Source organism: Pygocentrus nattereri, chromosome 20, assembly GCF_015220715.1.
Source record: "Pygocentrus nattereri isolate fPygNat1 chromosome 20, fPygNat1.pri, whole genome shotgun sequence".
NCBI classification, from domain to species: domain Eukaryota; kingdom Metazoa; phylum Chordata; class Actinopteri; order Characiformes; family Serrasalmidae; genus Pygocentrus; species Pygocentrus nattereri.
In genome coordinates, this window is record NC_051230.1 from 15169787 (window position 1) to 15190451 (window position 20665).

The 20665-nt window shown below is 38.5% G+C and overlaps 1 protein-coding gene across 1 annotated transcript in view; it reads right to left on the reverse strand.

The window, feature by feature from the left end:
* Positions 1–20665, reverse strand: part of col27a1b (collagen, type XXVII, alpha 1b) — a 120767-nt gene that overhangs the window by 33638 nt on the left and 66464 nt on the right. Inside the window, exons 10-22 of the mRNA XM_017691028.2 lie at positions 20259–20303; positions 17308–17361; positions 15208–15252; positions 9996–10049; positions 6620–6664; positions 5461–5514; positions 4866–4910; positions 3296–3349; positions 3130–3183; positions 2953–3006; positions 1855–1908; positions 1414–1467; positions 740–784 (exon numbers count right to left, since the gene is read on the reverse strand). Coding sequence (XP_017546517.1) covers positions 740–784; positions 1414–1467; positions 1855–1908; positions 2953–3006; positions 3130–3183; positions 3296–3349; positions 4866–4910; positions 5461–5514; positions 6620–6664; positions 9996–10049; positions 15208–15252; positions 17308–17361; positions 20259–20303 — 657 coding nt within the window. The remainder of the gene's footprint in view (positions 1–739; positions 785–1413; positions 1468–1854; positions 1909–2952; positions 3007–3129; positions 3184–3295; positions 3350–4865; positions 4911–5460; positions 5515–6619; positions 6665–9995; positions 10050–15207; positions 15253–17307; positions 17362–20258; positions 20304–20665) is intronic.

Below are 20665 nucleotides of genomic sequence, written 5' to 3' on the forward strand. Positions count from 1 at the left end.
TATAAATGAAACACTGTACAGGAAGTAATAGAACTAATAATACTGCTTTTTAATACCTGCATTATTGTCCAGCAAAGACATGTCGTTTACTCCAACTTGAAAACTGAGCTTAACAACAGCATAACCACAGCCTCATGTAGTACATTTTTATAGAAAGAAGGCCCACTGTCACCATAACAATTACTTAACTGATCTGATGTCACACTCATAATGACAATACTCTGAGCATAAAAAACCTTTAACACAATGGGCTGAATTGTTCCTTGACTACATGCTGTGCAGAAGATAGCACGCACAATGACTGGGCTTAATTTGGACCATGCAAAATGAATCTGCACAACAACAGCAAACGACTATCAAACAAAGTGCTGTTTATTTTTTCCTCCTCTTGCTTCTCCTATGTTTTACATGTGTTTTCAACTTGCATCATACAGGTATTTTTTTCAAGCACCCACATGGAATCAATACATTTTGGAACCATCATTAACATCCAATACCATGATTCATGTTCCTCTATTGGTTAAGCATCATAAACACTGAGAAAAAAATGCATGTGTTACAGAGCAACAAGGCAATAAAATGCAATACCAGGATCTAATAACTTGGCTTTGAGTTTTTTCTTCACAAACTTAAACAGCATGAGTGCGTAGTCATGGCAATTTCATGCTACTGCTACACCTTGGATTTATGGTCCTGTTTTGTGGTTAAGGGCCACTAACAGTATCTAGAGTGCACTCACCTCCAGTCCTGGTGACCCGGCTGGTCCAACTGGCCCTTCATCACCCTGAGAAACCACAATGGAACCAATCAATTACCTGATTTACTGAAGTCATAAGTATTAAAGTTATTTAATTATTATTAAATTCTAACAATTTTTCAACTTAATTCAATCATTTACATGTAAATAAAGCCATTCAGAGTGGTTTATTGTGAAAAAAGCTTTGTCCTTAAGTTACTAACAGTCAGAATTGCTCACAGCGGTGGTGATAGGAACCAGAAGACAAAGGTATTTCATGCTTCTAATGCAGGGGTGCTAGACTGTGTGCTAGAGAAGCAGCAAAAGCTGGAGTATTCCTTTAAGCCTTCCTATACAATAACTACTATGACTTATTCAGGAAGCTTGGCAGTTCCAAGAAGTCTGGAAATGCCAACGGGTCCTTAGAGTTTATGAAGTCAATAACATGTTAGTTTAGGCAACGACTAAATTGAATTAAGTCTTTTATCTTAAAAATGCATTAGTTAATCATTTTCGACACATGCTAAACCCACCCACAAGTTTCAGAGCACAAGTCCAACTGGTATCAACACTAAGAAATTTTGTATAAACACTCGACAAACTTTCTGGTGATATCAGATTAAGAGCGGAACAAAACACCTATGTGCATATGATTATATATGTGTTGAAGTTCTAACCTCAAGTCCGGCAGCTCCACTTGGACCAGGTATACCTCGTGCTCCTGGCTTCCCCTGGAGAATACATTATCCATTTACTATAACTTTCTTTAAAGCATGTCTTACTCTCACTGACAGCACTGCCAGCTATATACAGTTACAATGTGGCAAGTAATAGCAAACCAAGCAATGGGCTGCCCAGACAGCTTTATATGATTCATGTTAGACACAGTTCAACACATCACAATTACATTTAAGGCACATGTCAGGTACAGATTGCTATTATACTTTTGTAAAGCCAACAAAGCTTAAAGTATCACATATCTTAATCATTTCCAGCAGATGCTGGTACATTTTGCATACTTCTACAATTTAATTACACTAAAGCTCCCAAAATGTGGAAGTTCATAATGTTACAGAAATGTAACCGGGAGAAATGTTTGTGACAAGAAAGTGACAGACCTTTGGGCCTTCTGGGCCATTCTGTCCTGGTGGTCCAATATCACCTGGAAAGCCCTGGAAAAGAAAAAACAATATGTCAAGAACTTTCATTCAGTTCCATATAATGTTTTCTGAGTCAGAGAGAGTAAGAATTTTGGTGATGTCATGAATTTTGACATGCACTATATGTCAAAGTTTTTAGACACTTTCTCCTGAAATCAAGGGTATTAATAGGGACGAGCAGTCGCAGCCTCCACTCATCTGGGAAGGCTTTACACTAGGTGTTGGAACACTGCTGTGAGGATTTGATTGCATTCAGGCACAAAAGCATTAGTGAGACCAGGTACTGATTTTGGATGATTAGTTCTGGATCACAAACACCCCTCCAGCTCATCCAGCTGTAGGCTGCTGGCTGCTCCAGAGCATTCTATTCTATTAGACATGCTTTTCTATGGAGATTATACAAGCTGTGTGTGTGTGCACTTCAATACCTCTGAGCAATGTACTCACCTTAAAGTAGATTAATTAAATAATTAGAAGGGGTGTTTGATTCGTTTTGGACATATAAAGCATGTTTACACCTTGCATTAACATGCACTTTTAGTAATTGGATCCCATTTGTATTTCAATTGTCCACAAGACAAGCCAAGTGTAAATACCCTCAGGATGTACTGGGAGCAGATTATAATCTCATCAATTGCTTACATGAGCGGAAATGAGTCTGCCCAGTGTGTGAGGGGATAAACAAGGAAACAAAATACATAAAAAACATGACACTGAAGTTAGCCGTGAAATTAGTGCCTTCTTGCACTCCAGGCTGATGAAAGCCAAGGTTGTAGACGCATTAAAGAGTAAAAAATAAAGTGTATGAAACAATGAATGTGTCCATGTGCTTTTTTCACAGAAAAAGTAAAATCTCATCTGGTCACATGGGGGCAAATTTTGATGAAAAACATTAATGGAAGCTGTAATAACAGCAAAGGGTGTACAAACTAAATACAGCAAAAATTATATTGATATGGCGATGCTTCTGTATGAATGTCTAGTTGATATATGTTTTCTGCTCTTTCCTGATAAAAATGGTCAGAGACAGAATGAGTGAATGAATGGCACAGTTACCTCTGGGCCAGGGGGGCCGGGCAAACCGTCTGGGCCGTGATCTCCAGACTTCCCCTGAAAGAAACAAAAAATTCCCCCCCAAAAAACAGGATTTACGTCTGCTTTTCCCTGCCAGCTAGCCCTGTAACAAGCCTAACAGCTAGCTGATGTCTGGCTATGACAAATGTTTCGACTTACCTGTGGCCCCGACTTCCCTCGGATGCCTGGCATACCTGGTAAACCCTGAATACCCTGAAGAATTAATCTGAATATTAGTACGCCCTCATTGAAAGGACACAAACACACATATACAGTGTTGAGCAGAAAACAAACATATGTAAACAATGTGGTTAAAGTGAAATACCTTGTCACCTTGGAAACCAGGCTCTCCGGGCTCTCCTGGCAAACCAACTTCACCCTGACAAAACAAAGAGCCTGAAGTCATTTTCAACTCCTCTAATAGTAGCCATTTGGGACCTATTTAAAACCAATGGACACATTATGCACAACTATGCCTCACACACCCTGAAGGCCAAAAAGTGATCTATCCCCAAAACCACCAAAAATAACACGACAGAGCTGGGAACGACCATGCTTAAGTGTCAACAGGACACTGTTATGAAACATTTCAGGGGCAGACAGAAATGCTGCCAGCTGGATGTTGCATAGCAATGGTGCAACAGACATAGGAAACAGCAAGAGGACTGCTGCCATGCTGCTGTCTGTGCCGTTCCACATTAATATGCAAAAAAGCTTCGGGGAAGTGGCCATCAGGGTTGTGCTTTCTCAAAGTGACAACAAATGTCCCTTTAAATAGCCTGAGCTAGCTCGAAACATGCTCTAAACTGTGCATAGTGTTCCACAGTTGTTAGATTGTCACTTTTGGTTACCTAAAGAATATTACAATTGAGTGGCTTATGCTGAGTGCTTTTTTAAAACAAAACATCCTTTAAAAGGTTTTTCAAGGACCAAAAGGTGGTTCCTTTATGGTATCATGCCAAAAATGCAGAATGCTGAGTTTTATTTAAAGCTTTATTTAAACGCAACAGTTACAATGATATTGTCACATGCCAGCTGGCTACTACATTTTACGCATAAAAATCAAAGGGCAACCCTCATTTTTCGAATTTCTAGTCAAAATGGCCATTAAGTTATTCATTTCAGTCAGCATCAAAAAAATTATACAGAAGCCTCAACAACTAAATATTGCACAATTTTTTTCAGGATTTAGTGTGTCCAGTCTTGCCTTTAGTGCTGCTTTAACTCTTTTCAGGAGACTTGCTTTCAGTTTTTCAGAGAAATCTGCAGAGATATTTTCCACATTTCCAAAGTCTTAGAAGTTGGTTGCAATTTCCGTTTCCAACAATCAAAGTATCTCCAAACACATTCAGTGATGTTGAGGTCTGGACTCTGGGGTCCAGACTCTGGGGTCATTTGATTGTTTGGAGAACACCAGCAGCTTTTTTGTTTAATTTGCAAACAATCTTCTCTTTTGTCTGTTTACATGTGTTTTTAGAAGGATAGACAGAAACACCTGCGGATTTTTTCAGATTTGAAGCTAAAATGGACCTTATGGAAAAAATCTTCCCTCTCAAAAGGGGAAAACTTTGAGTACTGTTTATCTGATTTCTTATCATTCATAAACTCCAGTTTTGGAAACTCCTGCTTTTCCACTTCTTTTCTTTTGATTTTCCTCTTCCTAGTACAAGTGGATTATTTTATATCCTATGTCCTTAAAAATAAATAAAATACACTCAATGGCCATTCTGACTGGAAATAAGAAGTGGTCACTGAATTTCACACAGTACTGTAGATAAAGAACAGTTTTCATTCTTCTATAAAGTAAACCTTTCAGAGATACAAGCTGCTGCCATGACTACACTGATATACTGAATAAAATATAAATATAAGCTAATAAAATATATTCAAATCACCTTATCACCTTTCAGTCCAGGCTCTCCTGGATTCCCCAGCACCCCCTGTAAAACATCAAAAGTGACACATGAACACCTCTCGCATCCAGTCAGCTCAGGGCCGCTGATCTTTAAATACTCTGAATGCTTGTTTGCTGGTTTGGAGACAGAGTTGCTTAGTAAGCAAACGGTGGTCTATGGGAACAAATAGAATGGGTTCCTAAGTAAACATTACTTTGCATGAAATATTTAGCCCCCTGCTCTGAATCTGTTGGATGCAGGCTTGATTACACTGATGCTGAGGGTGAAGACTGAGAGAGGTGCCCAATGCTAGTTTGAAGTCCAAAAACAATTTTGTGATTAGACCGTGCTCTCCTGGAGGTGGATCGCTTTCACCTCAGCAGGAGCCATTTGTGTGCTTGTGTTTACTCAGGCCTAATGTAAACTGAAACAATTCTCAAAGTCAGATATTAACAGAGGAACATTACTGTATTGTTCATACTGGAAAAGCACAAAACAGGCATAGAGTACATCTGCAATATATTGTACTAATATAGGGCATATTTGAGCTTCACTGGGCATTTTTTTTTCAAAAGCAGTTAAGATGTTTAGTTACCTTGAGTCCAATAGGTCCTGGAAGACCTATGATCCCAACAGGCCCCATGTCACCCTGCCAACAAACACAGACACATCCAAAATATGGCTTTAGTAAACTTTCCAGGGAGTTATGCAGATATATAAAGATTGTTTTCATGTACAATTCCATTTCAACAATTATAGACAAATGGGTGATTCCACAACTGGGGGCGATTTAGCCAGGGTAGCTCTTAACAATTTAAGCATTTAATGATTAAACATGATTAAATGAGTGAACACTGAGGGACATTTTTTAATAATCTATCATGGATGGCTCAATAAAAAGGATGTTTCATGGGATGGTAGAAGGATTAACACATGAAGGCACAAAAACATGATTTTAAAGGACTTTACTGGTTATTTTAATGTAATGTGTAGTTATAGTGGGCTGAAATAGCTAAAAATACTGTTTTCTAAGTGCTGCACAAAGGTATATTTTAAGTTATTTATCTGAAAAATGCACACAGGTTGTTGTAAAGGACACTTTACCTGCATAAATATTTATCAATGACTGACACAGAAATGGCACCCTGATTGAGGAATCACCTAGATAGCCTTCAGGAACATGACCACTCAGCCAATGCCATTTTGACACAAGCAATAACATCTGACCTCACAACTGTTTGATTTGATTTGGATTCTTTACAATATGATTCAGTGTACCATGAAATCCCAAATGCCACCAAACTTCAGTTTGATTCCATTTGATTATTTTGACATGATACAGACTTAAAAATGCACTGAATATATAAATGTGACTGGAGGAGCTAGTGACACAGTAATGTAAAACTGACAATAAAAGCAATGCACGTTTTTCTTGGAATGAAAAAGCCAAAGAAGTTTATTTTGGGCAAAAAATTCCTCTACACTCTTCAAAATAAAGGTTCTGAAAAGGGTTCTTTGGAGAGATGCTGTGGAACTTTTAGTTCCCTAAAGTATCTTCCTGTAGAAAAAAACACAGTTGAAAGGTTCTTCAGGGAATAAAAAGTGGTTCTTCTACGTCATCACTCCAACGATCCTCTCTTATTTTGAACAGTGTACATGACTGAACATTAATACAATTCATCATAATTAACTCTGTTTTAAAAAGATGTTCAGATGTATTTTTACACTAAAACTACAAACACAGATATACTCACAATAAGGCCAGGTACTCCAGTAGGACCAGGTGCACCCAGTTCCCCCTAGGAGACAGCAGAATTAGCTTATTAGCTTCTATTGTAAACTCTACTTTTCTGAAGAGACTGCTCAGTTTTCCCAAGGCCGGCCAGAGTTGAGAGGTGGAGAGCAGGGGAAAGTGAGTGGGGCGGAAAGGGGGCGGGGGGGGCGTTCTGTAGTGAAGGTGAAACTAGCTCAGTCTCTGTCCCCTGATAGCAGGCTAATCTGCGGCTCGCATCTCCCCCCGGCGGGGCCGTGACAGAGGCCTACTGTAGAGCACAGAAAGGGGCTTGTTGTGCCTGGGCCTAGGCCTGCTGCTCACTGCCATGGCCACTTCCTCCCTCGCCAGCCGCCAGCAGCGCGAAAACATCCCCTGTGTGTTTGCTCACTCTCTTTTTTCCCTCTCTTTTTTATGTGAGCTGAAAGAGGGCAGATAGATGTCGCAGGGTTGGCAGCCCCTTGTCGAATGAGTTGTGAATGAAGGGGCGAGATCGAGAGGAAATAGGAAAGAGGAACTTCTTGTCCTGTGGGAACGGTTAGGGTTACAGGGTGGAAGAGGGGTTCAGAGGGTCAGCCAGTCAGGATATTACTGTAGCACTGCCAACACTGGGCTGAGTATTTGACATGCAGGTAAAGTTGCTTCGAGTCTGCAGCACTTATATCATTTTAAGTTGACAATAGTGTTTTGCCTAGGTCCCATATGTCCTCTATTTGCTTCGTTTCATTTTGTTCAATTATTTCTTGCTCATAGCTCATTAAAACAAGAGAAATTCCTTCGAAAATGTAACATAAACCTACATAAACATTTTATAAACGCGTATTCCAATAGTTGTCATTTGCTTTTGACATCAAGTTGACTTAACACCTATGTCAGGTGATTTCTTCTGATACTGAGTTGTGCCAAGACAAATTAGTATATGAAATGAAATGGTATGTAAAAACAACTGACTTTGTAGTTCAGTGTATATCACAGTTACAACATACAGATGATATAACATGGCTTAAATCTTACAAAATAAACAGTCAAATGAAACTCAAGTAAAATGCACCTGAGTTGGCATGTTATGCCATATTATCAGCATTATGTCACTGTGACATACACCGAGCTACAAACTCTGTCAGTTCACCCCTGACAGACTCAGAACACAAACTAATGTCAGAAAAAAATCATTGTCACCTGACACTGAAGTTCACAAATGCAATCTTTATGACAAATGAATCCTACTGGAATAAGTGTTCATTTATGTTTATGTAGGTCTATGTCAGTTGTAATGAAGCACTTCTGGGTCATTCTCACAGAACCATCTTAAAACATGTTCATAAAAAATGTGTGTCATAAGCATAATGCATATATAAATATTAACATAATTTAGTAGATTAACTAGAGCTCTATATGCTCCAGCAAAAATTGGAGTTCAGTTTTCTATTTTAAGCTTTTTGACATTTTTATCCTAATTCTCATTACTGCACTCTTTCCACATTCAGTTTCTCAGTATTGAAATGCATAATTTTTGGCTTATTTTACTGAGAAAAGCATTTGTATTTGAATCCTGGAAGTTCTCCTTGTAAACTCTAAGGATGTGAACCAAAACAGCAAAATGTTATGCAGCACAAGTAAAAAGAAAAAACCCTAATCGCTGTCAGTGCATTGTAGTAATGAGATAAATTTGCAAAACACTGTATTTTGCAAAATACACATATTTTAATAATTAGCTTTAAACTACTTAGTCTGACATCAGTATACAGATTGTGAAAATATTTTTTATCTCAAAACTTTGCAGCTGCAGTGATGAGAAGATTGCATGACTACAATTGGAATCTGTTCTTCAAAATCAATTTAAATAAATTAAATGATTCGGTTTTACTTTTAGCATCATTGTTTGTATATCAATGTTTTAGTATCATTGCATATCCAAAAAAGACAGAAACATTAAGTTTTAGACATTTAAATTTTTTCAAGCTGGGATTGAAAAAACCTGTCATGTTCATGACATTAAACTATGCTTTATAATTTTCCTGATTTTTGCAATTTCTTGCACTGGACACAAACAAAAAATAAAGAAATTGCAGATTTGAATCTCTCAACACAGAATGTAAACTGAAAGTGAAAGTACTTAAGTATGTAATTGTGCAATGAAGTAAAAAGACAATAATAACTGCAGACCTCTAAGTACAGTCAAACAAGATGAAAACATTTCACATCTGCTTGTCTGCAAACTTTGTTTAACCTACTTTGTCACTTGCTGTCATTACTACATATACTATTATTGTTAAACTGTAAACAAATTATTTAAGAATGGTAGAATTTAGGTAAGAAGCAGTGAGTTTATTTAGAGAATGACTAGATTCTCCAGAGAACTTCTGAAATTCGTAACATGAGCTGTCAAAAACATGGACTGAAACATGTAACTGATGGTAAAGTAGACATGCTGGGTGTAAAACCAGAATACGGGAAAACTATTAGAAGTGAAGAAATCTGTCTGATGGCAAACCCAGCTTTCTGCAGCGCGCTCCAGCAGTGACAGCTGACTTCCTCATTACAAGCGTCTCTAGGTCTACAGTGGCGGACACTGTGGTTGCTGGGCGACCTGCTGGCGGTGGCAGTTAGTAGCGGTATTTATTGGCCATTGGTGATTCTTGTGGCCAAGGCAGCTCGTGTAATAAGTGGTGCAGGACGAGCAGGAAGAGGGCAGCAGGAGGGCAAAAGGAGTATAAGTAAAGTTCTAGAAGACTTCACGGGTCTTCTGGACTTAGATTAGGCCTAGTCCAAGACTGAAAGGTTTTGATGATACTATTACTTATAACTAAACTCACAGAGTGCCTATAAAACTCAACCTTAAAGAATACACCAGCACCTTTCACCCTAATCTCTATATGTGTAGATCTGTATTGTACAGCCAATTACCACAGACAGTACGTTTAATAATTTCCATTTATTTAGAAAAGAACAGAAAATCTGTTTACTCAACGTTTTCATCAATGAACAAGTTGCACAAAAATGATTTCAGTCAATGGAGTCCTTCAGTTGCATTAGACAGAGGTTAAAAGCACAGAAGTTTTCTTTCAAATTAACTCTTTAAACTGTTTAAACTGCAGGCTTATTACTTATTACTAAAAATACTCACAAATTCTATAAAACTGCATCATTTCTATGAGACATATGTGCACACATATGTCTCTGCAGTTCAGAATATACGTTTAAATCAAACCCTGGCTTCAAAGTCTGATCCCAATATTAACCTTTTCTACACATCTAAACATTTATGTGAAATGAAATGTGCGACAGAAAGGTAAGCTTCAACTGTTTCCAGAGCTAAAGATGGTTGCTGGCCACATGGCCACAGTGTTAATACTCACTGGGTTTCCGTCAGGCCCTGGAGGTCCTCTCTCGCCAAAATCTCCAGGAAAGCCCTAAACACAGACAAGAGATACCACAGCTTAGCAGAGCAAACCACAGTGCTACTGCATCATACTTGCATCTGAGCACAAATGTGGTAGCACTGACCCTATTTACTGTGTTTAATGAAACATCTAAAATGCTGATAATGTACCGTGCAATTACATCAATCAATATCATTTCTTTATTACATGGGTTCCCAGGGCACCCAATGAAACCAAAAGAAACAAAAACAAATGTATACAGTAAGCTACTGAGCAAAAATACCAAAGCACATTATTGAAAACCTTTTAAAAATAACTGTTTTTGCTAGTAGAAACACCATATATCAATAGAATGGACACAAACATAAATATAGTAAACAGAAACAAAAAAAGTTTCTTAAAAAGTTCTTAGCTAAAGAGCTAACATTAGTTCAGTTTAGATATCTATGTGATGAATGAACAGGACATGCTCCCAGCATTCTTAAGGCAGCATTCCCAAATTTGCAGGATCCCAGAGCACCACAAAAAATAGGCTATGCCTCAACTGAGACCCTTTCACACTTTATGCTGGACAGATTGGAAATTTCACCACTGTTTAATATGTGTTGTTAAATAATGCAAAGATTTGTGGCTTGTGTTGAATATCTATGTTGTTTTTTGATACATTAGGTTCTTGGCTCGACATTTATTAAGCCCCGTCCTGGACTACATAAACATTTCAGTGGAGAATGTCCATTTCGCATGTTGCGTAGTCCAGGACTAGGCCCTGTCTGGGAAACCAACTGTGTACGTTGTTGTCTCATACCTTGTTATCGTTAATGGATTAATGGACGTGTGTGTGATTACAAGAGTGTTATATTCACAGAGATAGTGGGGACAGTACCAGAGGCCAAAACAATATGATATACGAACACGCCAGCTGTTGATTAATCACTTGAACTGCATGTGACTGATTTTTCTTGAAGGTTAGTGAATAAAAAGGGTTATATTTTCATTGTAGACAAAGCGATCCCTCGTTCCTATCACCACTGTTAAGAAGTCCACAAGTTTTTTCTAGAATGCATCACTTCAAACCACTTTGATTAACTTTGTTTACATCTCAACTATTGATCTATGTAGTGATTCTGACAGAAAACGGAATAAAATTCAAATAAAATCAACAAAAAAGGAAATCCTCACATAGCACTTCCTATAGGTTAGCACACCACAGACGAGTAGCAAAGAGGAAAGTGAAGCATAAAAAGTCAATGAGTAGGTCTACAACTTCTTTAGGCCAAACCGGTAATGGGACTCAAGCAGGCAGAGTAATGGAGGTGCTTAAAATGTTGTTATCAGGCGTGATGGGCCAGTAAAGTTGTCAGCATCTCTAAATAATACACATGCAGAAGTTGTTTCTTTAAGTCACAATGACTGCAGTGCAGAACAAATTGTCCTTGCCTTTGAAAACACTTGTAGTAAAAAGTGATGACTGAAATGGCTTCAGCAGAACTGGTACGCTTTCCAAGGTGTAACCACAGCATAGGAGAAATACTAAATCTTGAACTTTTAACAGTTTTTCGGCAGCTTGAAATAGTCAAAGGAGTCATGTTCAAGCAAATATAGCTGCAGTGAGACTACACAAAGCATCACCCCTGGTGAAAGGTGAAGGAAACCAATGCTTCGCAGAAGCTAAAATGAAGTATTATTTCTTTCACAAACTTTTATGTGCTGCTATAAAGTGTCAACATGCTGCATGGCAGCAATCCGAGGGCTGCTTAATTAATAACTACAACAGGACTAGGTACTCTGTTTTGAGTTTTTGAAAAACTGAGGCTCATATAAAGTCACGGTAATGAGTGCGATGCTCATTTCTATCAGCCACACAGGAAATTCCAAGGCTGAGTGTTTCCTTGTGCTGGCAAAAGCCGAGCGCACAAAAGAGAGAGACAGAAAGAGCAAGAGAGAAAGAGAGTGAGGGGGAGACCGCCAGGGATCTGCTGACAGTGCTGTTTCTTTTCTCCTCCGTCTTCTATTTCATTATATAAGCGAACACAGGGCCGTGACGTCGTATGCTGTCGTGCGCTGGACGTGTGTGAGTGAGGCAGCCAAACTCAACACTCAAATCCATGTGGAACACTTTCTGCCTCCATGGACGCAACCCAAATATCTTCCTATGGCAACAGAAATATCCCAGACTTGTTACACTGTGGTGGTAATATATCAGAAGGCATCATAGCCCTGAAGAGAACTGTTTATATGTAACAGGCGACTGCTTGTCTAGCACTGCTTTTGGGCTAAAATTTGTAAGTAATCATGGAGAAAACACACCCCCAAAAAAGTAATCAGTTCCTTCCACTGATCTGAAGTAAAACATGCAGTTTCACAGTATGGTAGTCATTGCTCTAAGCCTAGACTGAGTGCTGATACGCAATGGAGGAAGTACTGTTCATCCTCCGGTCCTCTGCCAAAGGCACAGCGCAACAGATAAGAGAGAGACGCGCGGCAGGGTGATAAAGAATAAGGAGGATGTAACCGCATGCATGACTCACTATGAAGCTATGAGTCAGATTAGACACTCTTTCATTCCTATCCTTCCTTCTTCATTTCTTTCATTCCTTGTCGTTTGTTTCTTCATTCATTTCCATTTCTTTCCTTCATTTTTCCTTTAATTCCCTACTTTTTCCATTCCATTCCATTCTTCTTTCTTCCTTTCCTTTCTTTTTCCTTTCCATTCCTTCTTTCCATCATTCTGGGTTGCTCTTCATCTACCTAATTTCATTTGCTTCCCTTCATTTGTTATCTTCTTTTCTCCTTTCTTCCCTTTCATCCTTCCCTCCTGTTTGTTTATCCTTCCTTTCTTTTTCTTAATTCCTTCTCTTTGCTTCTTTCTTTCTATATATCATTTTTTGCTGTCTTTCATTTACTTCCCCTACCTCTGCTCCTTCCTTTCCTTCTTTACTTCCTTCTTTCTTACATCTTATTGTTCTTTTTTTCTTTCTCTCCTTCTTTTCCTCCTTCCCTCATTTCAGGTTGTCCTTCATTGCTTTTTTTTCTCAATTCATTTTCGTTGCTTCTTTCTTGCCTATTTTCTTTCTTAATATCATTCTTTGTTGACCTTTACTTCCTCTGTTCCTTCCTTTTCTTCTTTTCTTCCTCATTACTTGCATTCCTTCTTTCTTGCACCCTGTCGTTCTTTCTTTTCTCTTTCCTTCTTTTTTCTTCATTAATTTCCTTACTTAATAATATCCCTCTCTTTTCATTCCATCTTCCTTTTTTTCTTTCATAACTTCTTCTGTCTTTCCTTCTTCATTCTTTCTCACACTCCTATTAACAGTGCTCCACTAAACTGACATGTACAGAAAACAGTAACAGTCGTGAGCGTGGTGTTCTTAATTTGAGCTGAAATGTTTATAGTGAGTTCAGCAGGTTCTCACAGAGGTCAGTTTAGCTTTTTTTCTGCTGTGGACAGACAGATTAGTGCAGTATCAGGGAATGAGTCTGACGGCTAAGATTCTTAGAAAACACTCACTTCCACCTCTGACACAGAGAGTGTAGAACAGCCCCGTGAAAGCACTTAGCTCACTGAGCCTCAACTGTGTCAGCAGCGCAGTAGCACAATGACTGATTTACAGTGATGCCTTGTGGAGACATGCGGGCTATAGTTAAACACAGGGTACGCATTTCATGCAGTGAAAACTCTCCAGATTGTTCTTTGAATGAGGCCCCATAAAATCCCAGCTCTGAGATCAATCTCAGAACTCCACGCTGCTGTGATTTGTAGCACTACCATCGAACAAGGCACAGCAGCAGCAGGGCATATAAGGGCTTGACTGAATATCGATTGGCTGAAAGCATTGACTGATGTTGAGGTTTATCACTATCTGCAAAACGCCCACCAATAGAGCACCAATAATTAGCGGCTTGTCTTGTATTGAACTGAAATTTGATGAAGGAAAAATGTTCTTTTTTCTTTTTTTGCCTGCAATTTTTACAGAGACTCTTAAAGTGGACAGTCATCACCTACTCAGTTTTATCACAGCAACAGAGGCCAAAGTGACCAATATGAACACAACCCAATCAGGGCTGAAAATAATAACAGAAAAGCATCCAAAAACGTAAGGAAATCAAACTTTAGGAGGGAGGTAACACGTTACATCACAAATTGCCTTTTTTAAATATAGAAAACTGATGAACAATAACAAAAATAAAAGGTAGGCCTAATAAACAGTAACCAAAACTACAATGATTGTTGGGAAGCTCCACCCTGTTACAATCTATTGTAAATTACAGCTAAAAATTGCCAAATATAATTCACAGTTCATAACCAACAACTGCATCAATTCAGTAAACACTTTTAACTAAAACTATAATCTATAATTAAAATATATTATACAGTCACATGCAAAACTGTGTATATGTATGTACAGATTTTAGTCCCTTAAAATTAGTATTGCTCACAATATTTTCATATCAATCAGATCCTGGTACACATTAATGGTCTAAACAGGCTTAAAATTGAAACCCAAAATCGAGGACTAACTGCAACTGTGAGACACAAACCAAGTCCAACTAACGCTGCTCTATTTTAAACCTGAAACTGACCCAAACCTGCTTGCACTAAATAATGATGCATTGTTGAAGATGCACTTGTTACAGTGTTTTGCTTTGCTGACTGACAGAAAGGCTGAGCTGTAGCCATCATTGATTTGGTGTGAGGAGGTAAACATTAGCTTAAGAGATGACGTGCTGGTCCACCTTCACAGTTTCTACACTATGTATGTGACACATGTGCTTTTCAGCTGATACAACAATCATACATATTTCCACAACAAAGGCGTCCCTGACTTATTCAGAATTGCAAACAGCTGCTCTTTCTTTTCACCAGTAGTGAACAGGTAGCAAGACTGATTTTTTGTATGCATACTAGACTATTGTAAACAGGGCATGCGCAAGAGAAAAATGTATAAGGGTGTACTAAATGTATGTTGAAATATTCCTTAAAAGAAAATCAGTTCTTTAGAAAACACACCAAAGCCCGACCCAAGTCCAATGTTGTACGTGAAAAATCGGCCTGAGCCAGGCTCAAAACACTATATTCTATCAGCCTGTGTCAGGCTCGGGACGGGTAGCAGACCTCTAGTACAAACACCAAAACACATGCCATTCACAGAGGCTTGTAGAGAGAGAGGATGGTGAGAGAAAACTTTACCGGCCTACCCATCTTGCCCTTCTTCCCAGGAACACCAGGAATACCCTGCATAGAAGAGAGAAACACAGGAAAGAAAAGAGAGAAACAGAGAAGAGACAGACAGAGAAAAAAAGCAAAGAGAGTCAATTTATAAGCAATCATGGAGGTATGTATTGTATTGTGTCCGTGTTGAAATGCACATTTTCCTTTCTTCTCTCTCGCACAAAAGAGACTCTATCATAGCACAACAAATTCCCTCCCTCCGGAGCCTGAAAACGAGCGACCTGATCTTGCTAATCCACAGAAGACCTTCTTCCAGCTCCTGAGCAGCTTATAATACTATTCCCACACAGTAGGACAGGCTGGAATTCCACCAACTGAAAGACCCTGTGCAAATATTGATATAGCAGTGACAGCCCACGCTGCCCGTGAGATCCTTGTGGTTTTAGTGGAGCGTGCCCCTATTCAACACACATTGCATACAGCACGAGCACTTTGGTTTACCATGATAAAGCGAGTACAGTGGCTTGTGGGAAGTATTAATCAAATTCAATATCAATTCTACATCATATTATTTTCTTAAAGCAGTACTGCACAAAAGTTAAAGACCAACCCTCATTCACCCCATTTGCAGTCAAAACAGCCATTAAGTAAATTGAGGAGATATTTCTGGGTAGATTAGACAGAAAAACAAAAAATAAGTGAAAAAACAAGGATTTCTAAAACTGAGTTCAAAAAATGATTAAAAGATATAGAGAAGCTCTGGACAACCATGCAAATGGAACTACTAACAACTACAACTGTGTAAAACCTAAAAGACAATGAAAACTGTCCATCAGATAAACAACACTTAAAGTTTTCATTTTTGAGGGAGAGGAGAAAATCAAGCTCCACTCTTGCTTCAGATACAAAAAAAATCCACAGGTGTTTCTGTCAGTCCTTCCACTGCGGGAAGACAACTCAGCGCTATGAGTCTGAAAGTGTCTAGCTGTCAAGAAGCTCTTACTGAGAGAAGAAAATAGAGAACAAAAGAAAAATTGGAGCTTCTTTGCAAACAAAGAAGCTGCTGGTGTTCTCAAAACAATGGACTGACCACCTTAGAGTCCAGATCTCAACATCAATGAATGTGTTTGGTACTACTTGTATTGGAAAATGCAGAAAATGCAACCAATCTCTAAGACTGAAGCAAATGTCTAGAAAAAAATAGATGCTGCAATAAAGGAAAAAGTTGGTCACACTAAGTACTTCTATAAATGTTGTTAAGACTTTCGTGTAATTACTTCGGTTAAATACATGTTTTCTGCTTTTTTCTGATGCTGAATTATTATTTTTTATTTATGTTTTAATTGTAAATTTAATAATTGAAGGCTGGTCTCTCACATTTTTACAGTACTGTATATCACAGAATCAAATAGCATTTGACAGACACTCTTATTCAGAGTGACGTACAATATCTAGATGTTATCTAGGTCTGCATTAATAAAGCCAATGTACCTTTTCTTTCTGAGTACTGCTACTCTGTGCTAATGTCTAATGGAGAATGTCTACAATGTCTTATACAACTGACATAACTGTTTTGTTCCACCTTCACCTCAGAAAATAGCACTAAAGAGAACATCAGGTTCTTGTAAACTAAATTATTCACCAGAGAGGAAACTTACAGGTTATTTAGTTTTTATGTAATTTCAACTGTTCGTTCAAAACACTTTGAAGCACAGACACACAGTGCAGTTAACAGTTAGATTATTATCTATCAATATTGCTACAAATATTAACTACGGAAACCATGTGACACCAATACCAATACACTAACATAGACAATATACTGTGTGGAAATGCCTGTGGGATTGTTACGAACCAAGGAATGGAGGCTTTCATCAGCAGAACTTGCCACTCATCCTTCAGGGGACTCCACTAAAACCTTCCCCAGATTTAGGAAGGTCATGTTTCTTGTTACGTTATGTTGGTGATAAAAAAAGGTCTCAGCATGAACTTGAGCCTCGATGACTCAGAGTTTCATTGACTCCCCAGAGTAAAATGGCAGTGGAACATATTTAAGAGCTAACCGTGCTGATAGAGTCATGTGCTTTCTAAAAGGTCAGGATCGACAGCTAGACTCACTCTTTCTCCATCAGGTCCTGGGAGACCAAAGAGACCAGGCATTCCAATGAAGCCCTACAAGAGGAGAGAATGAGTAAGCAAAAGAGAGACATGTTACAATATGTGGTCCTATCTCTCTGAGCTGGTCCGCTAAAGCTAAATCTAAAGCTTCAGGTGAAGTCTACAGAAGTCCAGCAGATAGCCTCAGTGGATGAGGGAAGTCTCCATGAAGAGCAAGACCTTGAGGCAAGTGTATATGCCCATGGACTGCATGGTGCTGGCTTCCACGATGTAGTCCAAGGGCACATACCCTCACGCCAGGGATCACTGAGGCGTCCGGCTGGGTGGCTAAAGCTGACGACACTGGGCTAAACACAAAGGAATTGTGGTTATGATTATGTTGTAAATGAAGACAACAACAATTAACCCTTAGAAGCTGAGAGTTATTACAGTCAGATTGCAACACCATTTGAATGTAATAACATAGCTATATACGTGACTATGTAGTCAGTTGCATTTACATTAGATTTACTTTCTGCATTGGCAGGTTCAGCTCTGCACATCTGACATGTTCCATTCAATGTGCTTCAATGTGCTAATGTGGCAAAACGTGAAGAATGCTTTTTCTTTACACATGAACAGCAACATTTTATCTGACACAAATTCACCTACAAGTGAGAAATAAGTAACATCCAAATCCATCATGCTTTGCTTATTGCTGGTGATAACTTCAACTTCCGAGGGTTAGCAAGACTTTGAATGAGAAGATATAGAAATTTGAATAAAATGGACACAACATTTCATTTCAATTTTAGTACAACAAAAGCAACTGTACCAACACCATACAAAAGAGCAGCCTCACTTTAAAACAAGTCTTTGTACAAAGTAATTTCCATGAAAACCTTAAATGCAGTTTTTTCCTTTTTCTGTCTAATGAAACAATAAACCATTATTAGAGGAAATTTCTCTGACCATAGAAAGAGCAGATTTATGGTGTTTACAGGGCTAGGCTTCTTTATAAGACCACAGCCGTCTTCTTATTAGTGGAACATCAGGTTTTGCAGATTAAATAATGCAGTTATGGACGAAATTTTGTACAGCTTGAGTTTATTTTAGAGTAAATGCACATTTAATGTCCAGCTAAAGGCTGCGAAAATACAAGTATAATGTAGCATACAGCTGTTGTGATTTGTAATTATTAACCCTAGACATTTAGTCATAACAAACACTGTTGATGTCCTTATACACTTTTTACTTAATGCCTCCACATTCTTTATCTGCAGTGTTCATATTAAACAGGATGGCTGTCAGCAGACAGTACAGATCAGATAACAGCAAACATACTGTTGCTGTCACAACAAAACCTTGCATCTACCAAATGGTAATATTTCAGGAGAAGGTACAAATGGTGATGTACATTATATTTCCAAAAGTATTCACTCACCCATCCAAATCATTGAATTCAGGTGTTCCTATCACTTCCATGGCCACAAGTGTATAAAACCAAGCACCTAGGCCTGCAGACTGCTTCTACAAACATTAGTGAAAGAATGGGTCGCTCTCAGGACCTCAGTGAACTCCAGCGTGGTACCGTGACAGGATGCTACCTGTGCAACAAGTCCAGTCATGAAATTTTCTCACTAATAAATATTCCACAGTCAACTGTCAGTGGTATTATAACAAAGTGGAAGCGTTTGGGAATGATAGCAACTCAGCTACGCAGTGGTAGGCCACATATAATGACAGAGCGGGGTCAGCAGAAGCTGAGGCGCATAGTGTGCAGAGGTCGTCAACTTTCTGCAGAGTCAATCACTACAGACCTCCAAACCTCATGTGGCCCTCAGATCAGCTCAAGAACAGCATAGAGAGCTTCATGGAATGGGTTTCCATGGCCGAGCAGCTGCATCCAAGCCTTACATCACCAAGCGCAATGCCAAGTGTCTAATGCAGTGGTGTAAAGCGTCGCCACTGAACTCTAGAGCAGTAGAGACGTGTTCTCTGGTGTGATGAATCACACTTCTCCATCTGGCAATCTGATGGACGAGTCAGGGTTTGGCGGTTGCTAGGAGAATAGTACTTGTCTGACTGCAATGTCCCCAGTGTAAGGTTTGGTAGAGGGGGGATTATGGTGTGGGGTTGTTTTTCAGAACAAGGTTGTTTGTTGGTCAAAAATTCCCATAAACACACTCCTTGTGGACAGCCTTCCCTGAAGAGTTGAAACTGTTACAGCTGCAAAAGGTGGGCCAACATCATATTAAACAATATGGTTTAATATGGGATGTCACTCAAGTTCATATGCGTGTGAAGGCAGAATACTTTTGGCAAGATAGTGTATATTTATGAAAAAGATTTTATTTCAAATAATTTTTGATCATTTTTTCTGTTGGTCAATTAATTATGAAATGTTCAAAAAGTGCAAAGACCAGCATTTTAAGTGATATCAAAATAAAACCCTAAAACAATGGACTTATGTGGTTTGATGACAGCAACAATGTGCAACTGGTGACTGACTATAACACATTTTAAAAATGTAACCTCTTTAATTCTGTGCCTTTCTTTACATCTTTAGGATTATTAATCAGTAAAGACAATACAACACAAACTGGTTGAGTTATTTGTCTGCAAGTCTGGGCAGTTTCGTTGAGTTTCAGATATTAAAGGACACAGAATCTAGAACATTCAATCACATTGTAAAAACATGTAATTCACAAATTACACTCTTGAAATAACCTAAACTGTTTCTGGATGCATGGCTCCAGTAAAAACCTTTTCATTATGTACAGGTTCTCCAATCTTTAAAAATGTTCTTCACATTCAAAGAATCATCCACTGAAAGTTCTTTAGGAAACCAAAAGTGGTTCTTCTATGGCATCACTCAAAAGAACCCTTTTCTGCATCTTTATATGTAAGATTGCAGGGAGGTTTTACCCAGAGCTGAAGGCAAATATAACATAAAAATGAACATCACTCACCCTAACTCCTTTGGGTCCTGGATTTCCTATAGGCCCAGGCAAACCCTATAAAACACAAGACTGTGAAGTAGCATTTTTGTTCTTGCAGAACAGATCAATAATAACAGCTCTGGGTTTGCATGATATGAAAAGGGAACAATGCAGCTAATGTTATGGAATCCACATCTGAATTTAATGTCTTCCATGTTACATCATATTTGATTAAGTCATATAATTTGTGAATAAGGTCATGGAGGGAAAACACAACTTGCAAAACATACCCTTATTTTCCCTATTTGATAGTGACAGATATTGTTACAATAAAGGCCACTGGAAGTGAAGTTAAAGCAATAGATTTATACAGTGTCCAAAAGTATCCAGACACCCCTTCTAATAATGAATTTACTAACTTTCTACATAGTTTGTAT